Raw genomic sequence first — 21,587 nt, forward strand, 5'->3', positions numbered from 1 at the left:
CGCAACAACGTACGCAACAACTGTTGAGTTTTCACCAAGACACAATGGCCCTGAAGAAACTGAAGAAAATGTTTTAGAGCATGATAGATATCCCAAAGCTCCAGCACATTGATATGCATCCGACCCAGATGTGGATCCCAGGTGCCATTCACTGTGCTGCCCGATATGGTGGCACCCCATCCTGACAAGGACACGCCTGTTGTTATGGACTCTTGACAACACTATGCCTAGTGGGACCCCTGCAGCTAGAGTGCGTGTGTCCTGCCACGGATGTAACGCCATCATGCAAAGGGCGTTTACTTTCACTTTGCTGGGGAGGTGTCGCCACAGACACAAATGTAACGCTGCAACCTAGTGTTAAAAATCCCCCATCATGAGAAGTCCCAATAGAATAACGAATATCTGATACCATAAAGCTAAGGAGACGAAGGCAGTCTTAATGCAAGCACCTCGCCGAGTTGAAAGCTGAAAAGACAATGAGCGAGAGAGAGCAACCTTGTCTGTCAGTGTCACTCGATCCAGAAGGGAAATTTATGCTTAAACCCAAATTTTCCGTGCGCTGCATGGGTTCCAAACAGCTCTTTATGCCCTTTATATTGAACTCCAGGGCAGAGAAGTGATTTAACACTATCATTGTGTCCCTGACCAAGCCTTCCTGTGAGTGAGAAGACACCAGATAGTTATCTAAATAAGAGAATATTCTGCTGCTCCATAATGGGACTACAGATTTGCTAAAAAGCCTCTGTGCTAGTGATAGCCCAAATGGGATGACTTGATATTCATAAGTTTTCCCTCTGTAAGCAAAATGGAAAAACGTCCTGTGTGCGGGATACACAGGAATGTGAAAATATACATCTGAGAGAATGACTGTAGTGAACCAATAGCCCCGGTTTATTGAGTGACAGAGCACTTTGTGAGTTAACATTCTGAAAGTGTATTTCTGTAGGTGTCTGTTTAACATACGGAGGTCCAGAATTGGGCAGAGGGACGTGGTCCCTTTCTTTGGGACCGAGAAATAACTTGAGTAAAACCCCCGTTGACACTACTCTGGGATTGCTATGATTGCTTGTTTGTTTAACAGAGATGCAATCACGTCCTCCACGACGTGTGCCACATTTCCTGAAGCCGCAGAAACCAACACCCTGTTGAATGTGGGCGGTTTGGTGGAAAACTGAAGCCTGTGTCCCAGAGAAATAGTGGAGAATGATGAACTGTGCATGCGCACCACTGTTCCATCTGGGCACTGAGCGGCCTCAGGTAACTGGTCTGCAATGACGTCACCCCTTTGACAGGGGATGAGGCGTCTGCCTGAGAAAGAGCATGAGCTCTTTCAAGTGTCATGTGTGTGAAATTCATTCTGAATGAATTTCGCGGTCTGTTCTGGGGAACAAAACTCGCCCTTAGCGAGTGCTTTATGATTTAGGGGCCCCCTCCAGAACACGAGGGGCAAGAGAACAAGAGAGGATGCCTGGCAAACTGACTAGAGCCTCTAAACTGGGGCTGGGGCTCAGCTCCACTCTTCTTTTTGGAGGAGGGGGACAGTGGGAAGCTAAGACTGTTAGGTCATGTGCTTCTTCTTCCCTTCTCCAGGGTGTGAGTAGCAGTTTTTCGCTGCTGCCTACTGGCTTGGGACCCACTCTATTCCCTCTAGCCCCAGTCGTCACAGAAAAGCTCATCCTCTGCACCTGTGCAGGACAAGAGGGCTATTTACACAGTAGACAGAGGTCATTCCATTTGAAAAATGGAGGATGTAGCGAATATGAATATATCATCAAAGAAAATCAATAAAATTTCATAGTTATATGGATTAACCACAAGCATGAACGAGAGATAAATAGCACAGCTTCACAATATCACACCATAATCTGACAGCGATGCTCGCTATAAGTCTGGACACACGTTACATATTCAGCAATCAAAGCAGGAATATAATAAGATATAAAGAACAATTGAAGTCATTGTATAACTTTCAGGCCCCATCTGAAAGGGAGTAGTTCTAAGGTATTTATGGCTCAGGGTAAGCAGGGAAGTTTCTTTCAAGAGCCGCTGAAGAGGGCTGTAGCAGCAGTACAGTGGGGCAAACAAGTATTTAGTCAGCCACCAATTGTGCAAGTTCTCCCACTTAAAAATATGAGAGAGGCCTGTAATTTTCATCATAGGTCTACCTCAACTATGAGAGAAAAAATGAGAAAAAAAAATTCCAGAAAATCACATTGTCTGTGATTTCACTGAGTTGATGTGACTTGCCAAAAAGCTCCAGTTTTCTCTCATCTGTCCAAATGACATTCTCTCAGAAGCTTTGTGGCTTGTCAATATGCATTTTGGCAAATTCTAGTCTAGCTTTTTTATAATTTGCCTTTTAATATTAGTCCTCCTCAGTCATCTTCCAGTAAATCCACTTTGGCTAGACATCTCTCTCCTTAGCTTTCTGTGGTCCATGTTCAGTGTGCTACACATATCAAACAGCACAGTGACTACCTTACAGCCTTTAAATAGACAGACGGACTGATTACAAGTTCCCATCTGTGATGCTAATTACAGGACACACTTTTTTTTTTTTAATTCTTCTCTTAAACCACAATTCGCAATGTCTGTTTTTTTATTAGTTAATTTTTAGTACATTTTTATTTATTATTACTTTTGTCAGTTTCAAGTTATTTCAGTGATCATTGTGGGTTGTTCTTTCTTCAAAAGAAAGGTACCAACAATTTTGTCCACAGGTAATTCCTTCATATGAGACCGATTATTAGTCATGTAGAGCAGACAGACAAGCAAAAGGGAACACATCAGACACTAATTCAAGTGAAAGTCCCTTTTAGGATCATCTTATCCATGCCTTAACACTAATTAAGCATTCATCTGATGAAATGCCAAAGCCAGAGACAAAACAATGAGTGTTTAAGATCAGTGGTAACCTAATGATGACAGCTAATTTGCTTTGCTTTAAGTGATGTAGACTGGCAACAATGGAGGACAATGACTGGACTTGGTCAGAATCTGAGAGGTTTTGGCAACAGAAGTTCTGTCCATGAGGTGAGAAAGTGTTTAAAAAAACGAGACTGTTCTGACTGTTCAGACAACATGTCAGAGATGACTGGCGGTATCCAAGTATCCAAGTTCTAACTTACATCCAGAGGTGCTCAGTCAAGATGTGCTGACTTACAGTCCCAAAGATAAAAAGTGACCAAAATCAAGGAGAAAAAAAAAGTGCAAGATGAATCAAAAACAGAAAGCAAAGTACTCATACCAAAGCAAAAGACAGAAAATCAAAACAGAGAATCTGAATCAAAAAATGTCAAGACTTCCACAGCAAAGAGAAAAAAAATAAAGGAATGGAAGTTTGAGGATGAGGGGGTACAGGTGGGAAACTCATGAGAGATGTGTAAGGCAGTTCCACAGACACTTGCAAAGGGGAGGAAAGCAAGCAAGTATAGACAAGTGGGTTCAGGTGGAGTTGGGAGGCAAGCAAGTGGAGGAGGGGAGGGGGATCTAGAGAGCGAGAGGTTATACCTGGGAAGAAACCACTTCGGTGTAGCTGCTTAGAGTATCCTCAGAGAACTTAGCAAGCTGGGGCAAGAGAAAAGTCTAGTTAAAACAGAGGGAGGCCCTCACTGTGTCTCCTTTGTGTGCATGTCAGGGTGAGACTGATATGATTCCTAATCAAAGGTACAATAACCAGCATAGAAAAGTATGTTTCAACTGAATCTGAGGATTATAGAAATAACCAATAAGTTCATGAATAATTAAAGAGTGCAGGTTGTAAGCATTCAGACAATAAAACTTTGTTGGTATTTTAATTCTGTCCTGAATCAAGCTCAAAGCACTTGAAAAGAAGGCTGCCAAGGGACCTTGGTATGTCAAGGCTCAAAAGCACCTAATTTGAGGGTGTTTGCATCCATACTGGTTGAACAGTCCTGCGCAATTTTAAATTTGATTTTCTTGATTTGTTTCTCCTAATTCACACAGCCTACGATATATTTCTCAGAACTAGGAACATGTGTGCACATTTGTGAGGAGGTAGTGAGACCTAAATACCCACATCGTAATATTTGGAGCAGTTTCTTAAAGTTTTTATCAAGTGTATTTTCCAAATTTGTGCAACTTTCCCCCACTTGAAAGGGACGGGCTCGTTGCTTCAAGGTTGTAACTGGATTTCACTCAGTGATCAGAATTCTTTATTTTTTCCATCCATTTATTCAAACATTCTAGCTAAAATTCCAGTGTACTGACCATTTGTTAACGTCAGACGAAAACCTGAAAAAAAGAAGCAAATCACAAAACACACCAATGTAAATAACATAAACTAACAAGCGCAAAATGCATAGATTGAAGATGAAACCCAAACCTACTAAATATGTATGAATAAGCAAGTGCATTTTAACAACCATATTAATTTTCCAGTTTAGTTTTGTTAATTTATTTATAAATGCATGTATCTCATTCCAGCCATATTTATATTAGAGCTTTCAATAAAAACTGCTTGAATTATGATTTTTAATCATGAATTTTAAGTTGAACTACAGGCTACAAAACAATTTAAATTAAGCCTCAAGAACATTAACCAAAACCAAGTAAATTAACTAATACCCTAAACATCAAATAATATTAAACCAAGGGTCAGAATGTTAACATATTTAACATTAAATCAACACCTCATGACTATAAAAGTGGCTAAGTAAAACCAGTCCAAAGACTGGGACAGACTATAAACAATAGTGCAGCTACCTAACCAAATGGTAGACACAAAGCCCATCTTTGAAATGCAGTGGAGCACAAGAATCACCGGCTGCCTCTTCAAGGATTGTAAGTGACTACCCGATTTTGCACATCGACTACATCAGAGTTTAGTTCAAAATACTGAAGTCTGCAGCATTTATTCCTACCTAAAGCTGTAGTGTTAGCCCCCAGTGCTTAACAACACTAAACAACCTCTCCAGGCACAATCAATTGACTACTCATGAGTTACACCTGACAGACGCAATAGGTAGTTGCCACAACAGTTTTTATATTAGTAAAAAGTCAATATCAACACACACTGACCAGTCACAGACACTGTCAACAGTAACGTGAACAGCTAATCCTGGCACAGTGCAAAAGACCTGTAGCACAGCTACATAAACAGAAATTCTCTCCTGTTCTTTTAAGCTAGGAAGATCATAAAATCTCAGAACACAAAAGAAAAATTTGGTGCACTTGCCTGCTGCCATAACAAATCACATCAATACAATACACAGCTCCCAGATTTAGGGCCTCAAAGTGCGAAACTGATGTAACAGCATAAATCAAGTTTATTCATATAGAGGATTCATTCATATTTTCAGCCTGTGAAATCAGCTTTAATGTCTTCTCAGAGACCTTTCTCAAGTCTGAGAATTCAACCTTCATGATGTCATGGTTAACTTGGTGTGGGCTCGGAGATTACAGATTTATAGCAGAAACTTTGGATTACAAACTGGAAGTGTGGAGTTTAAAGATAAAAAGTTTAACTTCATTTGAATTCTTATACATAGAGAGAGCATAGCTTAGAGAACTGGAGTCAAATTCCTTTTTTGTGTGCACAAACTTGGCCAATAAAGCTGATTCTGATTACTTGGCAAGTACACAGAGACTACTGAAAGACAGTGCAGAGTGAAACTAAAGGGTAGAGAGCACTTCGACCATTCTAGGAACTAAATGTATAATAGCTCAGCCTCTGCTGATTTAATTTTGACCATCCTTTTTAAATCTGCAAATCCCCAAACTTATGTGCAATACTATCACTGGAGAAATCCTCAAACAATATTAAAGACCAGGAGAACCCCAATAACATTTGGATGCAAAGCAATGTATTTAATGAATGGTCTGCAGTTTTTAAGTATATAGACTGGCTGCCTTGTCAAAGTTGAGGATCATTGTCCTGCTGCATTCTTGAAATTAGATGGCTATCTATAACAGGGATTAAATGTACTATACCAACCCTGGATGTCAACACCCTCCAACACCCTTGGAAGTAAACATTTTGCATCTTAGTTGTTGGATTGATGTACAGTCAGGTCCATAAATATTGGGACATCGACACAATTCTAACAATTTTGGCTCTATACACCACCACAATGGATTTCAAATGAAATGAAGAGGATGTGCTTTAACTGCAGACTGTCAGCTTTTATTTGAGGGTATTTACATCCAAATCAGGTGAACGGTGTAGGAATTACAACAGTTTGCATATGTGCCTCCCACTTGTTAAGGGACCAAAAGTAATGGGACAGAATAAGAATCATAAATCAAACTTTCACTGTTTTAATACTTGGTTGCAAATCCTTTGCAGTCAATTACAGCCTGAAGTCTGGAACGCATAGACATCACCAGAAGCTGGGTTTCATCCCTGGTGATGCTCTGCCAGGCCTCTACTGCAACCGTCTTCAGTTCCTGCTTGTTCTTGGGGCATTCAGTTTTGTCTTCAGCAAGTGAAATGCATGCTCAATCGGATTCAGGTCAGGTGATTGACTTGGCCATTGCATAACAGTCCACTTCTTTCCCTTCAAAAACTCTGTGGTTGCTTTTGCAGTATGATCTTGGTCTCATCTGTCCATAGGATGTTGTTCCAGAACTGTGAAGGCTTTTTTAGATGTCGTTTGGCAAACTCTAATCTGGCCTTCCTGTTTTTGAGGCTCACCAATGGTTTACATCTTGTGGTGAACCCTCTGTATTCACTCTGGTGAAGTCTTCTCTTGATTGTTGACTTTGACACACATACACCTAACTCCTGGAGAGTGTTCTTGATCTGGCCAACTGTTGTGAAGGGTGTTTTCTTCACCAGGGAAAGAATTCTTCGGTCATCCACCACAGTTGTTTTCCATGGTCTTCCGGGTCTTTTGGTGTTGCTGAGCTCACCGGTGCGTTCCTTCTTTTTAAGAATGTTCCAAACAATTGTTTTGGCCACGCCTAATGTTTTTGCTATCTCTCCGATGGGTTTGTTTTGTTTTTTCAGCCTAATGATGGCTTGCTTCACTGATAGTGACAGCTCTTTGGATCTCATCTTGACAGTTGACAGCAACAGATTCCAAATGCAAATAGCACACTTGAAATGAACTCTGGACCTTTTATCTGCTCATTGTAATTGGGATAATGAGGGAATAACACACACCTGGCCATGGAACAGCTGAGAAGCCAATTGTCCCATTACTTTTGGTCCCTTAACAAGTGGGAGGCACATATGCAAACTGTTGTAATTCCTACACTGTTCACCTGATTTGGATGTAAATACCCTCAAATAAAAGCTGACAGTCTGCAGTTAAAGCACATCTTGTTCGTTTCATTTGAAATCCATTGTGGTGGCGTATAGAGCCAGAAATGTTAGAATTGTGTTGAGGTCCCAATATTTATGGACCTGACTGTAAAACTAATGTGCAGGTAAAAAAGACCCAATTGTGACACTGCCCAAATACTTCCAGATCACACTACAAGAGGAATTTGATCATTCTCATGTATCGCACACGGTTCAAAAGGTCTAAATGCACTCAAAAAGCGTGTGTTTCAATGTCTACACATCACGTGAGCTGTGCAGCCTTTTGTTACTATGTTCAGTATTCTTACATTCTGCCAAACTGATTCACATCACAGATATGTCACATTTATAGTCTTTATGAGTCTTGTAAGACAGTAAGTTTGCTTGAGTATTTCATGTTTTAGAGCATGTACAAATGACAGTTGCAGTAACAGCTACCTACTGCAATTGCTCTTCTGTAGACAGAGTTCACACTGATGCTGCGTAATCAGCTTCAGTGCCACTGAAACACAACCAGTGCACTTGTAGGCACCTTCAAACATAACATTTACAAATTTAGCAGCATAATATGCAATTAATCACATGGTTTAACAGCATATCCCAAGCTTGACTACTGATGCAACTATATATTGACCATGAGTTAAATCATGATATCAGTCAAATCTGTACCTGTAGATATTAGTTTAAACATAAAACACAAACCTCCATGTTGGTAACTAAAGCTTACTTCTTCCAGTGTACATGACAAAATTAAAACTCTTTGCATATCACTCACCAGACCAGCTGGTGACACACGGCTGAACTCTGCAAGGATCCTGGCCTCTCCAAAAGCATTCACCAGCACCCACATGACAGGGAAGAGCAAGGGCAAGATGGGTAGAACACCCATCACCTGCAAACATTTCATCCGTTTTCATTTCTCATACATTACATAATTCTTAAATGTAGTGCAGTTTATTAGGTACACCCATCTAAAACTAAGTCAGCCAAATACAACTTTCTGGTAATAAATTCTACCTTTATGAAGTGTTAATGATCAGATTTTTGATGAAGGTGTTGCAGAGAAGAGATGATTAAACTGTATAATCATTTTGGAAGGTCTTGTATGTGCTGCATTATAATGACAAGTGTTTCAATCATTGTGTCCACTATTTATTTCAATCAGGGTTGAGTGCTGAATGTCTGTACCTGAAGTTGAAAGAAATTGAAGCAGGCAGGGGTGAGGCTGGGGGCATCACAAAAATAACGGACAGTGTTCACTAACAGGAACGCCACCTACAGTTAGAGACCATAAACCTATCAGTGAGGCAAAGGTTGCACAAATTACATCTGAGTTGTTTTAAGCAGAGACCAAGTAATCCTACAGAAAATAATTTTAGAAACTCCATGTTAATTGCTCACCAACACAACAGGACACACTAGCTTGGTGATGACTGATTGCACTGTGAACCTCTCATTATCTAATACTGTGACTGGTCGAGACAGCGCCATCTCCAAACTGTTCCTGTTGGAAAAAAAAAAAAGAACAGGACAGGGAACAATTTGAACTTCAACACTTTCTCTCTTCCTGGTAGCTGGTAGCATTTAGATGGTTTTTGAAATTCCTAACTCTACAAGACACAGAATAATGATAAGATTGTGTCATTAAATTTTCATTCTGTATGAAAAACTAGGTATTGTCCAGTTTATTTACACTACTGTACCTCAACATACTATTTTGTGTCCGGTCTCAGAGCTGGCATCTATACACGTAAAATCTATAGATTTCATAAATTATTTTAATATGCTATCTTTTTACACCCTATGTGCAAACTGCCCACCAAACCAACAATATTAATCACTTGCAGTTTGTATGGGGTTGCCAGTGGAATTGCACTTAAGCAAAGAAAAAAGTCCAAACAAACTCTCAGAACCCAGACCCAACATTGCCAAGTCCCCTACCTGACTGTGTCCAGTACTGGAGTCCGGACCACTCTGAAGAGGCGGTGTGGCTGGGGGTCCTGAGGACCTCTCTTCTCATTGGACCGTGGAGAAGGAGGAGGGGAGAATGGGGGGAATAAATCTCCTGGCTCCAACACAATGTGCTCATCGTCCTGGAGAAGAAAAAAGAAAAAAGAAGGAAAAATTTAAAAAAAAGAGAAAAAAGGAACAGTTTGACATTGTAGGAAATATGCTTATTCACTTTGTTACCAAGAGTTAGGAGGGAAAACTGACTCTCATTGAAATTGGTCTATTAAATCTGAAGCTACTGTGTAGCGAGGAGATGGTGAGCTTAGTTTAGTAGTGAAAACACCTATCGCAGCCAAAAGGTAGCTAAATCCCCATTCCAGCACCTTTAAAGTTCAAGATTATTTCTTTTTTATACTGTCCAAAATTTGCTTTCCTACAGCACCTGCGAATTGTGAAAAAACACAAATTAAATGCCTATTTTTATAGTTTAAACCCTAAATATGAAGAAGAGAAAGAAGAAGAGTACTTTATTAATCCCCAAGGGGAAATTTAATTGTTACAGCAGTTATTCTAATTTAAAGTTATTACATTTAATATTATTTAAATTATATTAGTTAATACTAATTAATAAAGCAATTAAGTAATTTTTGGGGGTTTGTGTGTGTGTGTGTGTGTGTGTGTGTGTGTGTGTGTGTGTGCGTGCGTATTATTGTTTATTTTTTTGTCTTATGGGCATGGACACAAAAGACTTCCTGAATCTCTCAGTCTTGGCTTTAGGAGGAATTAGTCTGTGGCTGAATGAACTTCCCATTCGCCACAGTTCCTCATGAAGTGGGTGGGCAGGATTGTCCAGTATAGAGTTGATTTTGTCCACCATCCTCCTCTCTGCCACAGCCTCCAGACTGTCCAGTTCCAGTCCAACAACAGATTTTGCCTTCCTGATCAACTTGTTTAGTCTGTTGGCCTCACCAGCCTTGATGCCACCTCCCCAGCACACAACTGCAAAGAACAGTGCACTCGCTACTACAGACTGATAGAACATCTTCAGTAGTTTGTTACACACACCAAAAGAACAGAGTATCCTGAGGAAGAACCGTCTGCTCTGTCCTTTCTTGAAGAGTGCATCTGTATTGTTTGACCAGTCCAGTTTGTTGTTAATGTGGATTCCAAGATATTTGTAGGAGTCCACAATCTCTACTTCCTCTCCAAGGATGGAGACAGGGACTGGGGTCTTCCTGTTCCTCCTGAAGTCCACCACCAGTTCTCTGGTTTTCCTGATATTGAACTTTAGACAGTTGTTGTTACACCAATCAACAAAGCTTTTTATCAAGTGTCTGATTCCTCATCATTATCATTATTGATGCATCCAATGACTGAAGAGTCATCAGAGAACTTCTGGAGGTGACAGGTTTCTGAGTTGTAGCGGAAGTCTGAGGTGTAGAGTGTAAACAGGAATGGTGCCAGTACAGTTCCTTGGGGTGCACCAGTGCACCATATGCCACAAAAATATGCCACCAAATATGCTCCCAAAACACTTTAATTTCATTTCAAACTCCACTAAATACATTATAAGTAAATAAATTAGTGACCTAAATTAGTAAATTATATTGTTCTTAATACTTTAGCGTTAAAACGCATGAAAAATTATATATTGCCACGAAAAAAGCCATAAAAAATTGCTGAGGATATTTGCAGTTTCAGTGAAATTGCTGGGGTTTCCGCGAACAATTATTAGTTAGGTTCTAAGGAAAAATCTGTGAACGTCTGAGGCTGCAAACTCCAAACTGCATCTTTGTGGGGGTACATTGTACTGAAGTAAAGTTAAGCAAAAATGACAATTTATAGTTTTACATGGGGCTATGTGCTGAACAATTTCTTGGCTGAGAACAGCAACTTCCTACTGTCTATGCTCACCAACTGACAACCTCATGGTGACAACAAGACTCCAAGAAGTCAGTATGTAACAGGATAAGTTACATACAAAACAGTTACTATAAAACACACAAAGCAAAAATTCATATTATAGATATATGTATATAAATATATTGGAAATAGGCTTCTCTAAATGGATTATAAAAAAAAAATGTTGTTTGTTACAGCCCTCGTGTACACAGGCACTGAGTGTGTGTATCTAAACACAAACTCACCTTAATGCCTCTGAGTGATGCAAATGCCTCTTGGCCAGGTCTCAGGGCGATGATGTCTCCTTCCACCAGCAGACTGACAGGCAGATTAACCAGCTGAGAGTCACGATAGGTCCAGTGGAGCGACCATGATGGGGACGAGGGTGTGTACAGGTCAGGGTAGAGTGATGGAGACCATCGTACTTCATCCACACACCCTGATAGGTAGTCTGGAGTAATGGGGAAAGAGAGGTTGCAGTTAAAGAGAAGGGCAAGGGGGCATGACATTGTCATTCTGTGTTTTTACGCACATCTTCAGAATCTGTGGAGTCTCTGCTTTCATTTGAGGTGCATATTGTGTGTATTGCATAAAGTACAGTAGCAGTAGACCCGGAAATGTGGCGAGTGGGTTGACACAGTGATGGTGTATGGACTTTAATATTTAATAATTCATTTAGTTGTCATTTTTGTTGCGTTTGGAGCATGTAAAAAAGGTTTATAGTCTTGTAGCCCAGGCTCTGCTGTTTGATTTGATGTGGAACATCGCTATATTCTGTTGGTGTTACTGTATTGTTTCACACTCTGTTTATTAATCGGCCCACAAAGTCCCCAAATTTGGCTACTTTGGGGATAACCAATATTTACTACTGGGAGGAAAAATATTAGATATATTATCTTTTACAGGAAGTTGCCATCATTCTTCATGTATTTCCAGTGTTAATATGAGTCAACAAGTCTGCCTCACCACTGAGCTGTGTGATAATGCCCTTGAGGCGTCGGACCATCTCACTCTTTTTCAGCCTCTCTTGACGTCCGACCAGCAGCAGGTTCAGCAGGAACAGTAGAAGGAGGGCTGCAGCATTCACCAGCTCTATGCCAGAACTGCGGAGGTAAAAAGCAGAACAGCTGACTTGTGAAGCGACATTTTTACCAAAGCTTACACCACATATTCTAAATGATGTCCTCTGAAAAACTACCTAGTTTAAACAAATATACCAACCTTCAGTGAGTGTTTTAAATGGTCAGTCAGTACTGGTCAGTTAGTATACACGTTTAACAAGATGTGTGACAGAGAAAGAAGAACAGCTCAGGCAAGTGTAAAATAATCTTGGCAGACAGAAAGTGCATCAACACTTGGGGCCGCATTTATCAAAGCTTGCATAGAGTAAGTTGTAAATGTGTGAATAAGAACTCTCTGAACAAACAACAAAGTTGGTATTTATCGAGATGGCGGACACATACAGTGGGTACGGAAAGTATTCAGACCCCTTTAAATTTTTCACTCTGTGTCATTGCAGCCATTTGCCAAAATCAAAAAGAGCATCATGTTGTGGGGGTGTTTTTCAGCTGCAGGGACAGGACGACTGGTTGCAATTGAAGGAAAGATGAATGTAGCCAAGTACAGAGATATCCTGGAAGAAAACCTCTTCCAGAGTGCTCAGGACCTCAGACTGGGCCGAAGGTTCACCTTTCAACAGGACAATGACCCTAAGCACACAGCTAAAATAAAGGAGTGGCTTCGGAACAACTCTGTGACCGTTCTTGACTGGTCCAGCCAGAGTCCTGACCTAAACCCAATTGAGCATCTCTGGAGAGACCTGAAAATGGCTGTCCACCAACGTTCACCATCCAACCTGACAGAACTGGAGAGGATCTGCAAGGAAGAATGGCAGAGGATCCCCAAATCCAGGTGTGAAACACTTGTTGCATCATTCCCAAGAAGACTCATGTCTGTACTAGCTCAAAAGGGTGCTTCTACTCAATACTGAGCACAGGGTCTGAATACTTATGACCATGTGATATTTCAGTTTTTCTTTTTTAATACATTTGCAAAAATTTCTACATTTCTGTTTTTTTCTGTCAAGATGGGGTGCTGAGTGTACATTAATGAGAAATAAAATGAACTTTTTTGATTTTGGCAAATGGCTGCAGTGACACAAAGAGTGAAAAATTTAAAGGGGTCTGAATACTTTCCGTACCCACTGTAAGTTCACATAGCGACAACTCTCACCAGTTTTATATCTATCTGTACATCTAGGCTCATTTACATTCAGAAATAACAGCAACACACTAAATATGGGCAACCACAGCCACAATATATTCATTATTACCTGCTGGAAAGTCACGTTTGTGCATCTCTAATTTAGAAATAATTTTGTCTGCAATTATACCTGCCTACCACTACTGAAAATCAGTCGACACCTGGTCAGGAGGGGTTTGAAATGTATGCACATTATCACACTAATAGAAACTAATAAAACGTGAGTCTGTGTGCAGAAATGAGCACATGCACATTTTAAACACAAAACAGTTTGTGTGCACAGCTGATAAATGAGGCCCTCAATGTAGTGTGGAGGAAGATATTAAATAGTGTTTTCTCAGTTGTGTTCATCTCTACCAATTCCACCCACCTGCCCCTTGGCTGGCTGCCATGGCAACAGAAGAATCCAAGCACCACGAGTAGAGTAAGGGCAGCTCCCGGCCAATGAAGGCAGGAGTGACGGTTGCCATGGTAAAGGAAGCAATTCACCAACTGTTCCTTTGAAAAAAAAAAAATAAATAAACATGGCATAAGCAAAACAATATTCAGTAGCCGTGTCTCAATTCAGGCTGCATCCTTCAAAGAACATGGTTTACAAAGATACGACCTGTGTAGCTGTTATAGACCTCGCAGGCCGAACTGCAATGAGACAGCTTAGCCTATGGAGGATTTGCTCCACCAACTGTTCCTACCACTGCGTTACAAAGCGCTGCTCCTGTCACAGTTGGATTTAGGTCAATGACGGCCAGTCAATGTCATTAGTGCCTTTATCATTGAGGAATTACCTACACACTCTGGCCACATGAGGCTGGGTACAGGTCCAGGGCCCAATGGATCAGTGTAAGGTCTGACAATTTCATGCTGGTACCTCTTAGCAGTTAGGGTACCACTGGTTATGACATGGAGGTCTGTGTGGCCCTCCAAGGACACGCCCTCCCAGACCATCACTGACCCTCCACCAAACCAGTCATGCTTGATGATGTTACAGGTAACAGAACCACATTTACCACAGTGTCTCCAGACTCTTTCATACCCGTCAAATGTGCTCAGTGTGAACCTGCTATCATCTATGAAGAGAACGAGGTACCAATGGTAGAACTGGCACTTCTCTAGCCCGATGGTCTAGTCAATGCCATCGGGCTGCACAGCGCTGGGGTGTAAGCACAAGTCATACTAGAGGATGTCAGGCCTTCATGGAGTCATGGACCCTTACGGAGTCTGTTTCTGATAGTTTGATCAGAATCATGCACACCAGTAGCTTCCTTTCGCAGGACTCTCACAGGGCTCCTCCTCCTCCTCTTTGCACAAAGGAGGAGGGTTGTGCTGCTGGGTAGTTATCCTTCTATGGTCCTGCCCAGCTCTCCTTGTGTAACAGCTGGTCTCCTGGTACCTCCGCGGTGCTCTTGAGACTGTGCTACACAGCAAACCTTCTTTCAACTGCTGGTGTGCCATCTTAAAGTAACTGGACTGCCTGTGCAACCTGATTGGGCTGTAGGTACTGACCGATGCTACCAGTAGTGACAAGGACACTGCATAAGCACAAAACCTGAGAAGAGTCAGTCAAGGACAAGGAGAGAGGATTTATCTGTGGCCACCACATGTTCCCTTTTGGGAGGTTGTCCTTCACGTGGCCTAATGGATAGGGAGTCGGACTTGTAACCTGAAAATTGCAGGTTCAAGTCTCAGGTCCGGCAGGTGTCGGTGAAACGTAGCAAACAGCCAGCGCCCTGTCCACCTTCAATATCACGACTGACCCTTGAGCAAGGCACCGGACCCCCAACTGCTCCCCGGGCGCTGCAGCATTGGCTGCCCACTGCCCCGGGTGTGTACGGTGTGTGTTCACTTTCTGTGTGTGTGCACTTGGGTTTGGGTTAAAAGCAGAGCACAAATTCCGAGTATGGGTCACTTTCTTTTGCCACGTCATTGCACTTATTCTCACTTCATTTGCAATAACTTGTGCTTCCTAAATGGATTGGTATCCCTGACGTTTACTTAAATTCACGTTATACTGTGACGAATATGTGTGAACAGAATTTGAGTTAAGGGTAGGGTTTACATAAATATTATGTTTAGGTCAGGGTACGATTGAAGACTAACGATATAAATATGTATCTATAAATGTGTGTGTACCTTTGTAGAGGCTCTTCTGTGTGCAGCCCTCTGGTGCTGCTCCAGTAGGCTGCTGAGCTGGTCCCGGAGCCTCACCAGAGCCTGGCCAGTTGACAGACCCAGGGTCACAGCATCCTCCCCCTGTAACAATGCAAAAAACAACCTCTTCATTGCCTGGCTGATGCTTGACCAAAAAAAAAAAAAATGTATGCCTTAAACAATTGATCTGACAATATACTCTATCCAATATAAACACAATGATGGCCACTGCCAGTCATAATGATTTTAGGACTACATCAAATTACTTATTTGCATTATTTATGATAATAATTTCCACTCACTGCCATATGACACAAACTGGGATAAGAACAGTGTCTGTGTAATCCTTTTTCACTGCAGTCATTTTGGCATGTTGTAGCAGGTAAAGCAGAGGTGTTACTGATAACATAAAAAAACAGTACATTCCATTTCAGTGAGATAGTTCCAGGGTTTTGGCATTGCTCCAAAGACTTCACAGTGTGGGGGAAAGGTGTTTTTTGGCAGTTACCCCACTAAATGGTATGTGGTATTTTACGACGTGGTATGAAATGGTAATGAAACTTGAAAAAGTATACTGAAAATCAAACAAATAAAAGTGAAATCTTGGACTTGAGTCTTGAAACAGCAACTATGTAAAATGTATGTGTTTTTACTTAAGTAATCCACTAACAAAGTAAAATCAGAAACTTCTAATTAATTTATTTTTATAAGAATCACATAATTAATTCATTCTTGAAGATCTCTTTGGCAAGTTTGATCAATACATGATATCCATCTTAAGTGAGTCTCGCCTACTGCCATACTGCATCAGGTGTCCTTGCCTGGTCTGGCTACATGAAGCCATGAACAGAGTCAGCCAGACAAAACACAAGGAGCAGTTTTATTGTCTAAAATGTATCAATTCAATTATATATTTATAAGTGAGGTTATTGGTTAATGGTGACCTGCATTATATTCAGAAAATAGTTTTCGTCCAAACTAAATAACTGCAGAAAGAGGAAATGATTGGGTGTAATAGAGAAAAGGAAACATATATCTGATGTTTATGGGAAAGAACCTTTTCCCACACTCCATGTCACCGCACTGATGTGTGTCCTAAGCACACAAACATGAAGACCTACGCAGAAAAACTCATACACACTACGCAGAAAAACTCATACACACATATACACACAGGCTTCAGCTTTCAAGCTCTGCATCCCACATGGCCAAGATATAAATATCTTCTCTTTTCCCCAGAGTAACAAAGCCTGAACAAAAATCCTCCAGACAGACATAAACACACAGAGACACAGGGAGGCTAAACAGCTTAATTAAAGCAGAGCAGGCCTACAACCTAAGACCCAGATTAACCTTGGAAGCACTATACCATAATGCAAACACCACCACTGACAGCAAAAGACTTCAGTTTATATGACTAATACCATCACTTTGATAAATTTGTCTAGCCTTCACTGAGAAAATGTGTTCTTGTGTACACACATTTAAAGGCTCTTTTCATGAGCAACAGGGTAAACAATCAAGCTAAACGGCAAATATGGTACATGCAGCCCAGTGTCAGTTGGTATTGAGTCCTGCCCCAGTGACTCCTAACACTATACAGATGGCCAACCCATGTTCCATGACGGCCACTGTCCTGCTTGTTTTCCAGGTATCCATGCCCTACCTGCTGCTGACTATCTGGATCAATTGTTTTCAGCGGGAGTGGAAGAAAAACAAAAACAAGCAGGGCAGTGGCCCTCAAGCAATGGAATTGACAGACTGATTCTAAATGTTTTGTTTTTGCTTAAAACAATTCTATTGGTTCATAATCTTCTTCTTCTTTTCTTGGTTCATAATGTCTTACATATAAAAACTTAAAATTAAGTTTCGGTTCCACACTAGAGCAGAAACACAGATTTGAAGGAAGAGGTTAGAACAAGATAGATTTGGTGAAATTGCCTGAGCATACATCGACAAAGTGCAAATATTAGACACTGTTACTCGTATGCTGATTGGACTTTAAGATTGTCAGGAAAATGGTAACACAAAACATTATGGTTACCACAGTGCTGGCCTAATGGAGATGTCTAGGACATCCATTAAGGCTGGGAGCTGCATTTTTGTCACTGTCTGTTATGGGTAAACGATTAGACAACCAAACATAGCATACAAGTGGGTACATTATGATAGAACCTCTTCTTTGAGCCTGTTGAGTAATATGTCAGTGGCAGCAATGTTTCCATTCTTACGCTTGTTATGTTGACCAAGCAACACCTGATTGTGAAATGCCTCTCTGACAGATCTATCTTTAACTCAAAAGGTTAGATCTTTTGACATGCCTGAAAATGATCAAAGATAATAAAAGGTCATGAGAAAAAGTGATTATGGGAGAATGTGAAGCGAAAAAGAAACTTAAATTACAGGGTTGTGTAGCTTAAAATGTTTCTTTGCTACTGGTAATTTTACAGTAGGCTTTATAAAGGATAATTACGTGTGTTTTTTTTAACATCTTGTTAAACTCAACTGTGTGACAGTTTCAGAGAAGCCCCTTATTATGGAGGAATCAGAGGGACTGTCCACAACTTATAGGCAGGTTTAATCCTGTGCTGCCAAGTGTGGGTCTTTACATTATCTATCAACTTTCTGGCCTTCAGCTATGGTCAGACAACATATCTTACAACCTACTTTGTGTAAAATGAAAAAAACTGGCACTTCTGGTAACTTTATGCACACACAGTATGCCAGTTTTTTTGTATATTCCTTAGTATGGTCTCAAGCATCATTTTATTTTACCACTTCTCTCATATGAAGGGCTGGAATTATTTTCATTAGTAACCAACAGTCCAATACCTTAATAAATTAAATTTACCATCACATATAACAAAGGAAACAGCAAACCATCACATTTGCAAATCTAAAAAAAATAATAATAAATGGTTGTCATTTTTGTCTGAAAAATTCTTGAAACAATAACAGCTACCAAATTAGCTGTATAGTAATTTCATTAGCAAGAAAAAAAAAAGAAAATCAATCAACTACTTGTTGGGACGATTGTATGAAAGGCTTTAAGAAATAAAGATTTCTGTTTATAAATTCTAATTTTTCACTTATTAGTACCACAAACTGTGGAAAAGCATGCACCTCTGGCTTTTCTGCTTAGCTAAATTATCTCCTCAGGACAGTTCAAATCCCAGGGGCCTATCTGTTCAGTAAACAACTGTCTGCCTCAGAGACATTTAGGTAACAGGTAGATGTTGAACTTACAAACCAAACTCACCTGCTTCTTATCCTGGGGCTCCATGGCAACCACAGCCACTCAGCATGCTCTGCTCCTCAACCAGCCAACACCACCTGGCAGAGCCCTGTCAGTGACGCTCTGCAATGTCCCAATCTAAATGCTGCACACTTGAGACACCTGACTGAGTCCCTCTCAGCTCACCACCTGTGAAAGCTGCAGGTTAAGTGGATCAAATATGGATGGAGGAAGATGAAGAAGGCAGGCAAGTGCAGCCTTGGTCCCCCACCTCGCAACACCTCTTCTGCCAGTGTGACAGGAGACACGCCCACACCTGCAGGGACCAGTAGAGAGACGCAGGGAACTCTGGGATATGGGAATTTCTATGGAAGGTTAACTGCTGCTCAGGTGCAGGACAGGTATCCCCTTCATAATGCTGAGGCAGAGGACTATGGATAAAAGACAAATTACACAAATCAGTTAATGAGCAAAGCTAACAATGTAGGTCAAAACTGATTAAAAAAAATTAGCTGTTAAATTATACATTCACCATATGTTGGCAGGCTTTACTAGTACCATTCTAGTTGAAAATACTTAAAGTTAGCTTCAGTGCTGTCATGTATGGGTATTGCTTACTGCTCGGGCACTCAAACAGTAGTGTGATGGTTCAGCTGAAAAGCAGCTCGAAGCCCTGAATTGACTGTCACCAGGCCTACTCTGACAACATAAGCGGCTTCCTCTGACAAAAAACCCACTGAACTCCAGAGTCAGCAGTCTCCACTGGCAAAGAGCTGACGGTGCTCAGCCAAACAGAGGAAAGAGCCACACAGACTGAAGTATGAGAAGTATGAGTGAGTTCACTGGCTACAAAATATGGCAGTCTGAGAAAAAAACAGATAAAACAGTCTTATTGCATTACCAGGCGGTGTGTAGATAATGCAATCAAAGCCAAACAGGACAGAAGTTCATCCTGTAGTAGGATGCAGCCACATATGGCCTTGAGTACCAGGGCCCTGAAACTGAAACAGCAAATCGACATTTAGGCATCATTTATTTTATTAAAAACCACTGCTGCTTTGCCTTCAACTTTAATGAAATGCAACCAACTCTATAGTGTACACGGTTTGTCACTCACATCCCCTAAAACATCTCCTGGCAGAGATTTCTGGTTGGGATGCTTAGAATCATCGTCTTAAATGTCCCGTTGCCTTCTTCTGAAAAAGTGTAGAGACTGTCCGTTTACATATTAAAGCTGACGTCAAACAGGTAATACAAAATGTGGAAATGTCCTGCCATAATGTTCAGGTTAGCTGGGCTGAACCACAGATCTGACATGGGTAGCACAGAGTCAAAGGCTCTAACGTTAACCTGTGCAAAGGCTTTGAGCCCTTTATCGCTCAGTCTTGATTACAGTAAGACAGCGCAGGTAAAACCATGTGCTTCAACTTTAAAATCACTAACGTTACATTTAAATTTCCCCCAGCACTGCCCGCTACTCACTATTAACCTAGCTACCTATGGTTTGTCTCTGAGGGAAATAACGTTATCAAGACAAGAAGCCGGTCGAAAACAGTCCAAGGTTTCTTTACGTTGTGTCCTTGGCCAGCACATCATAAGCCATACTTCAACATGCCTGTGTTGAGCTGCAGTTCACAGACACATCGCAGACAAACGTCCCCTTCCCTTCATGCCAACAGCAAATGCTAACAGAGTAAGACGCTCCCACCGAACAAGGCTTAACGTTACACTTCTGCTATAGCAGCTACAACAGCAAAGTCCGTAGAAGTGCAGTACTAGTCTGCGAACTCACCCTTTCTTAAGTCGTTCTCGGTATCCTTTAAAAAATAGCGAGGGTTCGTTTCTCTCTCTGTTAGCTACTCCTGAGGTCTCAGCCTACAGTAGCAGCCATGTTGGGGAGTGCGCTGCCTGTGGGATGGAACAGCGTGTTGTGATTGGACGACGCTGGAGGAGTCTGTCGGCCGATTGGCTGAGCGGAGAGTGGGCGAACCTCTATGTTACAGAGTGTTTATGGTTCTCAGTGGCGGATCTAGAAATTTTTACATGGGGTGGCAAAAGATTTTGGTAGAGTGGCATAAGAAGGTGGCATATGTGGGAGTTCTGTCACAAAACAAAAATGCATTTCTACTTCTGTAAGTAAATGGAAGAAAAGATTGGCAAATCTATGTTACAATATATTTATTCTTACATTATATTAATTAATACTCAATAAACACCCAAACATTCTTAATCTTAAGAAAAAAGGAACAAAACCAGTGTGTGGTATGGCCAGGGAAGGGGTAGTTGCCCCCTCTTGCCCCCCTGTAGATCCACCATTGATGGATCTATTTATGTACAGCGGGCCTAAGGTGCAAAACAAAAGAACATTTCACAAACCTTACTCTAACCATAAGCTCTAAATATATGAAGTATATAATGCTATATCATTTGTATGACCAAATCACAATATTTTTTACAGAACTGAATTTCCAAATGATTTCTTTTTTGTTTTGTTTTGACAATATTTATTTGTTGTAAAGACAATAAAATGGGCGAGCTCATAGAGAGAGAGCAAATTTACAGCAGAAAGCACAGGTGAAGTAATAAGCCAAAACGCATTCCAGATATTGGATTACCATTTGGTTTAACCCCAAATAATTGTTTCTGGGTAGGCTCTCTCTCTCTCTCTCTCCATTTGTCTATAAGAGCATTCAAGGATTACTCTGCATGAATTCGGGATAAAATTAAAATGGCCACTAACTATTATTATTTCAGGTGGGTCCTGAGCCTTGTTTATCAAAATTGTGGGTCATATTTTTTGGAAAGATTACCAAAGAATTCTCC

The 21,587-nt window shown here is 40.9% G+C and overlaps 1 protein-coding gene across 8 annotated transcripts in view; it reads right to left on the minus strand.

The window, feature by feature from the left end:
* Window positions 1–20,666, minus strand: part of tmem94 (transmembrane protein 94) — a 36,043-nt gene extending 15,377 nt beyond the window's left edge. For 5 of the 8 annotated variants that reach the window (XR_003296163.1, XM_026315361.1, XM_026315360.1 and 2 more), the window contains exons 1-10: window positions 20,557–20,666; window positions 18,789–19,195; window positions 15,512–15,631; window positions 13,752–13,879; window positions 12,086–12,222; window positions 11,365–11,570; window positions 9,209–9,360; window positions 8,669–8,771; window positions 8,456–8,542; window positions 8,043–8,159 (exon numbers count right to left, since the gene is read on the minus strand). Coding sequence is in view for 7 of the 8 variants with exons in the window: in XM_026315361.1 (XP_026171146.1) it covers window positions 8,043–8,159; window positions 8,456–8,542; window positions 8,669–8,771; window positions 9,209–9,360; window positions 11,365–11,570; window positions 12,086–12,222; window positions 13,752–13,879; window positions 15,512–15,631; window positions 18,789–18,812 (1,074 nt within the window). In the remaining variant the exon portion in view is untranslated. Of the gene's footprint in view, window positions 1–3,510; window positions 3,568–8,042; window positions 8,160–8,455; window positions 8,543–8,668; window positions 8,772–9,208; window positions 9,361–11,364; window positions 11,571–12,085; window positions 12,223–13,751; window positions 13,880–14,633; window positions 14,682–15,511; window positions 15,632–15,831; window positions 15,929–18,788; window positions 19,196–20,556 lie in introns of those variants that run through there. The other 3 variants (XM_026315366.1, XM_026315362.1, XM_026315363.1) reach the window with 3 other exon arrangements.
* Window positions 20,667–21,587: the final 921 nt, after the last annotated feature.

This window comes from Mastacembelus armatus, chromosome 19 (assembly GCF_900324485.2).
Source record: "Mastacembelus armatus chromosome 19, fMasArm1.2, whole genome shotgun sequence".
Classification (NCBI taxonomy): Eukaryota; Metazoa; Chordata; class Actinopteri; order Synbranchiformes; family Mastacembelidae; genus Mastacembelus; species Mastacembelus armatus.